Source organism: Otolemur garnettii, unplaced genomic scaffold (genome assembly GCF_000181295.1).
Source record: "Otolemur garnettii isolate 467f Iridium unplaced genomic scaffold, OtoGar3 scaffold00008, whole genome shotgun sequence".
Taxonomy (NCBI): Eukaryota; Metazoa; Chordata; class Mammalia; order Primates; family Galagidae; genus Otolemur; species Otolemur garnettii.
In genome coordinates, this window is record NW_003852403.1 from 14,811,769 (window position 1) to 14,822,368 (window position 10,600).

General features: G+C 46.2%; 1 protein-coding gene across 1 annotated transcript in view; it reads left to right on the plus strand.

Moving 5' to 3' along the window:
* Nucleotides 1-481: 481 nt before the first annotated feature.
* Nucleotides 482-10,600, plus strand: part of PRF1 (perforin 1) — a 26,475-nt gene continuing 16,356 nt past the window's right edge. The window contains 3 exon segments of the mRNA XM_012801300.2: nt 482-507; nt 2,771-2,970; nt 2,973-3,198. Coding sequence (XP_012656754.2) covers nt 482-507; nt 2,771-2,970; nt 2,973-3,198 — 452 coding nt within the window.

A 10,600-nucleotide genomic window follows, 5' to 3' on the forward strand; every position in this document is an offset into this window, starting at 1 on the left:
GCTTGTGGAGCAAAGTGTGGGTACTGCAGACTGCTACTAAGAGGCTGGGCTCCTTCTGTTCAGACCTTCACCCAGGAAAGCTGGATATGCCAAGTGTCACCCAGCCAAAGCTAACTTCTCTTGCCCTTAGGACTCAAGGTCTAGCTACAATTGATTCTGCTATCTTTATTCCTGTGACTCCTGCCCTCATTCCTCAGATGAGATAAAATAAGGTCCAGAGAAGTTAAATAACCAGCCCAGGTTACACAGCTAGTAAGTAGCAGAGCTGAACTTGAGGCAGCTCTTCACATTCTAAAACCTGTACTCCCCACGCTCCTGCAGGGCCCTCGAGTACCAGCAAGACATTTATCACCACTTCCTTTGCTTTATGACAGTTCTTTGGAGCGCGTGGCCTGCCACAGTGCCTAGAAGTAGCCTGGACCACAGGCAACTCTCAGGAGAGACAGTGGGCTGTTGATTAAGTCCTGTGCTCAAGATAGAAATGGACCCCTCAGCCTGGATGAGAAGGTGAGAAAGGACGTCAGCCTCTAGGGTCAAGCCTTGGGAACTGAGTGAAGTTCCATACACGTCACCTCACCCAATAGCTGCCAGCTGCCCATATTGGTCACCCACCCACCACAGGCCTGTAGTTCTTTTTATAACTCCAGACAGCAGAGCCCAGCTGGCCCTCCAGCAGCCCCAAGTTCATGGCTGCACAGCCCTCCAGGATATGATTTTTGGCAAGGCCTCGGATCAATTAGCCACCAGTGCTGGAAAGCTGGGAGGTTGTGTGGTGGGAACCAGGTCAGAAATTCCTCCCAAGGCCCCTGACTCAGTCACCAGATGGCTACTTAGGGCCAGCAAAACTGAACAGAGGCCCTGGGTGGAGAGCCATAGAGAGCCACAGGAAGACAAGGTCACAGAGAGAGCAAAAGTGCCTACAGAACTAAAATACAGTGTGAAGGCCCAAATCTGGAACGAGCTAAAAAAGGAGTCCAGATTGCACGTTACAAGATGCAAAACAAGGGCCCTTGAGCTATGTGCTTCCCCGAGTCCGCTCCACCTGGCCAAGAGGAAGATTCCTCCCACTTGGAAGTGACTGACCACTGAATTTTCAAAATAGGTCCATATACCACCCCAGCCCCAATGCCACACCCAGTGACCTAACCTTCCTACTAAAATGGGGGGTGGGGGAGCAGGGAGTTGGAGTCAGGCATTGATTCCCTGGCCAGTAGCTTTTGTAAGGAAAGGTACACTACTGTCAACATCCAGAAAGCCAAACTCAGCCACAGATTAGGAATGTCAGTCATCTGAAGAAATGGCAATAATGGAAGCACATGTCGCCCATCTGCTGCAAGGGGCAATGCCCCCACGCTTTCACACCCCATTGGCCAGCTGGGCTCTGTGTGGACCCACCTGGCGCTCTCTGTAAGTTCTGGGGGCTCTTGGCCCTTCCTTCGCCTGCATTCCAGGGAGTGAGCAACAGGCCAAGTGACATTCAGGCAGCTGGTTTCCATCCTACTGCTGCCCCATGGCCACATCAATGGGAAGGGCAATGAGGGACCCTTACTCCCCAGTTCTCTCCCACCACTTGGGTGACATCATTTGTTCCCAGACCCAGGGGTCTTTGTATATCCTCCAACGTGGCTTCCATGAGCCTCTTCCGAAAGCCCTGTCTCCATCAGCCAGCCCACCTCCTCATTTCCAGAACTATAAAGGGCTATGAAGGGTGGAGGATGTTACACTTCTTCTAGGCTAACCCATACTTTCCTGGCAGAAGACACTGAATTCCTGGGTCAGAGACTGAGAAATTTGTTTCTCCGAGGACAACAAGCAGCATGAGCTTCATACCGTACTGGTGTCCCATGTCCCACTGGACTGATACAGAGGCAGGCCCTGGGGACGCTCCGCACACTATGTGTTTGTGTCACAGCTAAGAAACCCTGAGTTTAGGAAACCTCCAGTCTTATGAGGGAGCTGCCAGAAAAACTACCTACTCATTGCCCTGGTGGGGGGGCAGCAAACAAATCTGCCCTCCACCTGAAGACAAGATCTCCATCTCTCAAGTCCATTTGCTATGGGAAAATCCTTGAAAAGATGGTCTGGAACAAGAGCTGTGACAAGACACACCAAGATCCAAGGGAACTGTCTCCCAACAGATACTGCAAGAGGCAGGAAAGAGGCTGTCTGCCTCCTTAAGATCAGGGGCAAATGGTAAGTGGCACCCTTCTCCTCCCCGAGCCTGACAGGGCAGAGCCCCCCAAAGCAGGAACAGAAACAGTCAAGGTGAGAACTGGTGGAGGAGCCAGGCTCTGGGGTAGAGGCGGCCACGGAAGGGTGGGCACTTCCAGAACTACATCAAACTGATAAGGGGGAATTCTGACTAAGATGACCACCCCTCCCCATTTCTCTTCAGTATTGGTGACAGAGGACCCCTACCCTTGGGAATTTCCTTCTCTGGCCCAGGGTCCGTCATTGCCTCCCTGGTCCCAGCAAATCAAAAAGCCCCAGGAAACCTAGATCTCATCCAGCTGGTGGAATCTGACCTTTGGGGTAGTCAACAGAAGGAGGTGTGAGAAAGGTGCCTGGGTGTGGCCGCATGGGAAGTGGCCAGTGTGTGTGGTTGAGAGGAGGGAGGGAGGCTGAAGCCCAAGACAGTGTTTCTGCCACGCCCTAGCGCCCCCTGCCTCTGCAGCTCCATGGCCTGCCTCCATGATCCTCCCAGGCATGCTTCTTCAATCCCTGCCTTCTCACCCCTGCTATATAGCCAACAACTCCTATGTGTTCGCAGGTCTGTGCCTGGCATGTGGCTGGCTGGGGAAGGTGTAGATATGACCAGCCTCTGCCGCTCAGGCTCTTTCTGGTGGACCCACACAGGCTCCTGCAGCCTAACCGCATCTCCACTCTGTGAAATCTCCCTGCAGCAAGGCTCCCCCCAGCACCTGCCCCTGGCACTCACCAGATGGCATGTCCAGGGCTCCAGCTGCCAGGATTCCTGGCCAGGACCAAATTCTGCTGTCCTGAGGAAGTAGCCCAGGATATGGCCAATGGCATCCACAATGCTTGGCAGGGCAGGCTGGACATAGCCCATATGTCAGGAGCCAACAAGATGATGGCCATGGCTGGCTCACATTTCAAGGCAGCCAACTTGGCAGCCCACAAGATATTTCACGACCAGTGCAGCTTCAGCACAAGTTTGGTGGAACATCACTTGCACAGGTGAGTGAGCCTCACCTGCTGGACTCCAGGTGAGGTCGAGATGAGCATAGCATTGGTAAGGAGGGAGTAGCAATTTTCTATTTGCAATGAGATGCAGTAGAGATAGAAACATGGGGATAAGCAGGGGCCTTAGACATCATGTGAAACAGTAACAACCCTAAGTGGACAATGCAGCTGAACTTTGGGAACATGCCCCTGGCCACAGGGGGCCCCCTGAGGGTACAGGCCTGGGATATGGACCATGCCTAGGGTAATGACTTCCTTGGCTCTCATGACTGAAAGCTTATTGGCAGAGGTTGGAGACCAAAGACACCCGTTATCTCAGAGAAGGGACTCTGGAGCTTCTGTGCAAGGTGACTTGTGCCCCACACCTGAGAAGCAGGTGGTTGCACTCTTGCTCTCAGGGAATGCTGGAGGAGCTCCCAGGAAACCCAGCAGGGCTATATGGTGAGGGCTGGTAGTTCCCGCCACCTCAGAGGCCTAGCTGGCTGGCCTCTCCAAGAGCAACCAAGGATGTCTGGGTCCCCCAGAAGCTGAAATACAAGGTACATACCTTCTCCCCAGTTCTGCATCCTGGGAAAGAGAGGAATACCAGGTAGCTATAGTTAGAGGAGGGCTGATGGGGTGAGGGGGGAGGCAACTGGGAGGAAGTGGGATAGGAATGGGCCTCCCCACATTTCACTGCACCAGACGCTTCCTGCAAATGTGCTTTCTTCCAAAGCCTTGGCTGTGCAATAGATTTATAAATTTTTATAAAACCCATAACTGGACTTTCAGTGCTGGGTGTGACATTTAGGGTGCTGACTGCTAGAACTGCTGGGCTTTTAGAATAAGGGCAGCCTGTGGCCAAGGGTATAGATGCTGTCATGTGGGCTGTGGGCTTCTCTTTGGCCCAGTCTATCTTGCTCAGGGTCAAGAGTCCCTTGCCACCCTGAGAGTGGAGAGTTGCTGGCTTCTGCCACTGGACCATAGCCAAACTTTCCTGGCCCTGGGGCACTACAGGGAGTCAGGGCCCAGAGAGCAAAGCTTTCAACTGAACACTGATAGGATGAACGTGGAGTCCCCTGCCTTTCCTCCTCTACAGAAGCACCCAACTGCCATCCCAGCTTCCCCTCAGTCACAGGAAAAACACCTTCCTCCTCCTTGCCCATCTCACACCAGCCTCCACTTGCCAGCACACCTGTTATCCAGGCCCTTCGAGACTGGGCCTGCACTTCTGCTCCTTTAAAGGTCTGCTTTAAGGCTGTGCTCCCCAACTCCTAGTCAAGACCGGGACTGGTCTATGGCCTGTTAGGAACCCAACTGCACTTGCCCCATTCACCTGAGCTCCACCTCCTGTCCCATCTCCCCCAACCAATCCCATCTGTAGAAAAATTCCCTTCCATGAAACCTGTCCCTGGTGCTAAAAAGGTCGGGAATAGCTGTTGTAAGGTGTGCTTTTGTTTTTGTTTTTTCTTAAGCTCTCTCTTTACTCCAAAGATTAATTCTGTCTTTTAACTCTATTCCAAACCCTAAGAAAAAAAAGACCTGCGTGTAAACTTAAAATGTCATTTCCTCCCACTCCTTGGCAGAGGACATTCAAACATAAAAGGCCCTAATCTCAGAACTCCCCTTCAAGCAGAGTCTCAGGAAAATAGAATCTCAACACCAGCCTGCCTCAGATCTAAAATGACCTACCACATTTCCACCACTCACCCCACGCTTATGCTACCTCCAGCAGTTGAATGGGCCCTCGCTCCCCAGTACCCATGCCCCGGCAGCTGTCTGAACCACCTCCCCAACCCCACCCAACCCCCATCCCCGCCCCTGTCCGGGAGTATGAATGTTCCAACAGCTGCCTGCCCTTCCCCAGTGGTGGGAAGGTCACTGTCTCCAAAGGGTGCTTACTTTATGATGGAATCATTTTTTAATAGTTCCAAATAATTTATTCCTGATAATATTCAAATGTGAAAGGTATGAGGAGAGTTCATAACAAGAACGATTCAATGGACAAGCAAGTTTGGTTTGTGTTAATAATAATATGTGGCATGAAAAATAAAATAATAAAATCATTCCTAAAAAATGTAAATAAAATGTCCTTAAGGACCCTGATTAAGCCTATTTTCAAAGAAGTCAGTAAATGTTGCTTCTGATTTATAAAATTAGATGAACATGCTTTTTTCAGAGGAAATAATGCTGATATATGATATAATCCTGAGACATAATACATAAAACATACCAACTGAGATTTAGTAAGCCTAGAGCACAGTCTAGACTTTTTATAAAAAAACTTCCTATTTGCATGTGGAGATTCTATTTTCCTGAGACTGCTTCTCAGTATGAAGGGGAGTTCTGAAATTAGGACCATCTATGTTTGAATGTCCGCTGTCAAGAAGTGGGAGGAAATACCATTTTAAGTTTACACACAGCTCTTTTCTTTTCTTGTGGTTTAGGATAGAGTTAGAAGACAGAATTAATCTTTGGGGTAAAGATAGAGCTTTACAACAAACAAAAGCATCCCTCAAGACAATCTAGCTTGTGAAGGCTGTTGTTTCTTACCCTAAGCTCAAGTCTGCCTCTCTTCCACTTAATGGCCTAGTCTGGTGGCCCGAAGCATCCCTCCTCCCTCTCAGCGTAGCTGTGCTGGACAGCGGTAAGGACTCCCTAACGGTTGCTCAGGAGCTTCATCACAAACACTGTGTTCTCCAGTTCCTAGAGCACCTTGGCAGGCTCACAGTGCTCTAAGACTTGCGTGACAGCCTGGTAGTAGATAGGGCAGATTTGGGCACAGAGGGAGATGTGGACGCTCAGGTGACTTCCCAGCACCTCTGGTTGGTGTATAAATAAATGAGCACACTCAGCCCAAAGGCCAGTTCCTTGGCCAGTGCCACATTCATCACACAGCATCACTGTTCTTAGGAAGCTCTGCAGTCAGACAGTCTGTGCCAGTCCCAGCTCTACTTCGTGCCAGCTATGGAACCTCTCAGCTTCATTTTCCTCACCTGCAAAATGAGAAGCAGGACCAGAAAATGGGGGGCCAGAGACTACACAGGCAAGAATTGCTCTTCTTGGCACTTCACTCCAACTGTTCTACCTCTAGGCGTCAAAGGAAGCTGCCTAGTGGTTAAGAGCAAGGGCTCAGCCTACTTGGGTTCAAATCCCAGCTCTGCCACTTATTGGTTTTTTCAAACTGTCACATAAATCTCAAAAAAAATTTTCTCATATATTTACTGAAAAAAAATCCACCTGTAAGTGGACCTGCAAGCCCCTGTTCTAGGGCCAACTGTACTATAAAACTCTTAGAAGAAAATATAGGCAGAAATCTTCACAACCTTGGATTAGGCAGTTGTTTCTTAAATAGGATTCCAAAAACATAAGCAAAAACGGAAAATAAATGAGTTAAAATTTACCAAAGTTAAGAATGTGTGTGCTTCTGAGGAGATTATCAAGAAAAGTGAAGAGGCAACCCAGAGAGTGGGAAGAAGTTTTGAAATCATGTATCTGATAAAAATAAAAGGAGGAAAATGTTTGAAAAATCAAAAAATTATTTATGTATTATTATTGTTATCTATTCTCTTAGTATCCAGAATACATAAAGAACTTTTATAACTCAATAACAAAAAGACAAATAATTAAAATACAGGCCAAGTATCTGAACAGCCATTTCTCTAAAGAAGATATAAAAAGGAGCACTAAGCACTAGAAAAGGTGATCGACATTAGTCCTTAGGGAAATGTAAATCAAAACCACCATGGGATGACACGTCACACCCACTAAGAAGGCTGAAATCAAAAAGACAGACAATGAGTATCGTGCTATGGTCTGAATGTCTGTCCCTTCTTCCAAATTCATATGCTGAAACTTACTCCCCAATGTGGTACTAAGATAATGGAGCCTTTGAGAATTACTCCCCAATGTGGTACAAAGATAATGGAGCCTTTGAGAATTACTCCCCAATGTGGTACTAAGATATGGAGCCTTTGAGAATTACTCCCCAGTGTGGTACTAAGATATGGAGCCTTTGAGAAGTAATTAAGCCCTGATGATGTAAGTTTCATCCCACATATTTTGGTATGTCATATTATATTTTTACCATCACTCAATTGAAAGTATTTTCTGACTTATTCTTTGACTTAGGTGTTACTTTAAAGGATTTTGGTCAATTTCCAACCATTTGAAGATTCTTTTGGGTTTTTGCTCTTGTAATTGATTTTTAGCTAAATCTATTGAGTAACAGAACAATCTCTGTAAGTTTTCAATCCACTGAAATTTTTTGAGGCTTTTTATGGCCCAGTATAAGGCCAGCTTAGGTAAATACTCAATAGTTGTTTTTTGGGGCTATTGTTATTTGTTTGTTTGAGATAGAGTCTCACTTTGTTACCCTTGGTAGAGTGTCATGGCGTCACAGCTCACTGCAACCTCAAACTCTTAGGCTTAAGCGATTGTCTTGCCTCAGCCTCCCAAGTAGCTAGGACTATATGTGCCCACTGCAATGCCCAGCTGTTTTTAGAGACGGGGGTCTCACTCTGGCTCATGCTGGTCTCTAACCCATGAGCTCAGGCAATCCACCTGCCTAGACCTCCCAGAGTGCTAGGATCATAGGCGTTGGCCAAGACGCCCAGCCTCAGTAGTTCTTAAAAGGAGGTTTGTTTGTTCACTCTGGTACAGGGGTGCAATGTCCTATATATGTCAGTTGGGTCAAACTTATAGTTGTGTTGTTCAAATCTTTGTATCTTCAAAAATTTTATTGTTATTTGCTTATTTTATAAGTTACAGAGATAAGTAACTTAATACCTTTCACTATGATTATGCATTTATTCTGTTCCATTGTTTTAGTTTTCCTCTTTAGGGTCTCTATTATATATAGATTGGATCTTCTCTATCTTCCATATCTATCACATTTATATCTTTTTTTACTGCTGATTTTTAAAATTTTTCAGTTTTGGATTTTTAAGACACTTTCCTCCTTTTATCTTCTATTTCTGTTATGATCTTATTTATGTTATTTATTCCTCCAGTTTGTCTTCATTTCTTAAAAGCTTTTATAGAACAGAAAAATGGTTTTTCTTTACTGAATTCTATGTGAGCTCTTTTTCCCAATTATCTCATCTCTTAATTTTTATGATCATGACTTATGCATTAGATTCTGTCATTAAAAAAGAATTCTTCAGGCCAGGCATGGTGGCTCACACCTGTAATCTTAGCACTCTGGAAGGCTGAGGTGGGAGGATCACTTGAGCTCAGGAGCTCAAGGCCAGCTTGAGCAAGAGAAAGACCCTAGCTGTACAAAAAACAGAAAAATTAACCAGGTTTTGTGGTGGTGCACACCTGTAGTCTCAGTTACTCCAGAGCTGAGGCAGGAGTATCGCTTGAGCCCAGGAGTTTGAGGTTGCAGTGAGGTAAGATGGCAACACTGCACTCTAGCTGAGGTGACAGAGTGGGACTCTGTCTCAAAACGAATTCTTCATTTTGAAATATTAAATTAAAATTTTCATTTGTTTGTAGGCATATCTTTCCAGAAAACTGATAATCTGTTTTTATGCTTTTTAGCCTCTTTATTTTAGACCTCTGAATGGGGCTGGATCTCTTGTCTGCAATCCTTTTCTGTTGTTTAAATTAAGTGGTAAGATGCTTAAGACATCCTTACCCATCCTCCTTACAGAGGAGGGTTAGCCATGATTCATGACTGTAGGGCTCCCACTTCCATTGTCTTTAAAATGTGGTTTCAGGCTGCTCACACCTATAACCCCAGCACTCTGGGAGGCCAAATCCAGCACATCACCTGAGCTCATGGGCTCAAGACCAGCCTGAGCTAGAGTAAGACACCCCCATCTCTAAAAATAGTCAGGTATTATAGCGCACACCTGTAGTCCCAGCTACTTGGGAAGCTGAGGCAAGAGAATTGCTTGAGACCAAGAGTTTGAGGTTGTGGTGAGCTATGAAGCCACAGCACTCTACTGAGGGCCACAAAGTGAGACTCTTTCTAAATAAATAAATAAAATGTGGTTTCAGAAGGGTCTGAGAACTGCTTCCTCTGTTACCCTCCCCACTTTTGCCTGGACCTTCTCTTTACCTGGCTCCCAGCTGTCCTGCTTACAGTCTACTTCCCTCTATTTTGCCTCAAGGTGGGGCTTTGTCCTAGAAAGGGTATTTAAAAATAGGGAGTTTCAAGATTTTATGGGGAAGCAGGGTGCAGTGGCAAATGCCTATAATCCCAGCACTCCAGGAGGCTGAGGTGGGTGGATTGCCTGAGCTCAGGAGTTTGAGACCATCCTGAGCAAGAGTACGACCCTGTCTCTAAAACTTGCCAGCACTGTGGTAGGTGCCTATAGTTCCAGCTACTCAGAAGCCTGAAACCAGAGAATCACTTTAGCCCAAGGGTTTGAGGTTCCTGTAAGCCGTGACTCCATGACACTCTATCAAAGGTGAAAACTGAGACTCTGTCTCAAAAATACATATATATTATGGGGAGGTATCATGGGTAGTTGCAAGGATTAATTTAAACCAAAAACATGGAAGACAGTGAGTGCTAAACATAGAATACTAAAAGTAATTAGAATTATTAATACCCCCCCCAATTATCACTACACACTAGTCCTGCCCATAAACCATGCAATTTCCTAATATGAGTCGCTCCATGCCTTTGCTCCTCCCTGAAAACCTCAGCACAGTCTCTGCCACCTGCCAGTCCTTGGAGAGCATCATTTTTTCTGGTGACATCAGCAACCCAAAATAAACAGTCCCCTCTCTGGAACACAATAGTTCTTTATTTCCTTCTCTTTTTAAAAAATTATTAACCTTTTATCTTTTCTTATTTACTTAGTTATTGGAGACAAAGTCTCACTCTGTTTCCTGGGCTAGAATGCAGTGGCATTATCACAGCTCACTGCAACCTCAAACTCCAAGGCTCAAGTGATTCTCCTGCCTCCGTCTCCTGAGTGGCTGGGGTTACAGGGTACACACCATACCTAGCTTTTTTTTTTTTCCATTTTTTGTAGAGACAGGCTCTTATGTGTTGCTCAGGCTGGTCTTGAACTCCTGGTCTTCAGTGATCCTTTAACCTCAGCCTTCCAAAGTGTTAGGATTACAGGTATAAGCCACCATGCTCTGCCCAGCTCCTCATTTCTAAGCCACACATCCCAAATACTTTCAAGATTTTATGACAAAGACCTATTACCTCAATTAATCCTCATGGCCACACTCTGAGTTATATGTATAGTTGAATAGATATAATTATTGGTCGTGTTTTACACTCGAGGCTTTAGGAGATTAGATATTTATCCAAGGTTAATTTTTAGTTGTAAGTGGTGGAACAGGGATTTTTGACTAGGCAGCCTGGCTCCCAGAACTACATGCTCAGTAAGAGCTATAAGCTAAAACATCTATGGATTGTAGGCTCCTTTAAGAATAGAACCCTGGGCTC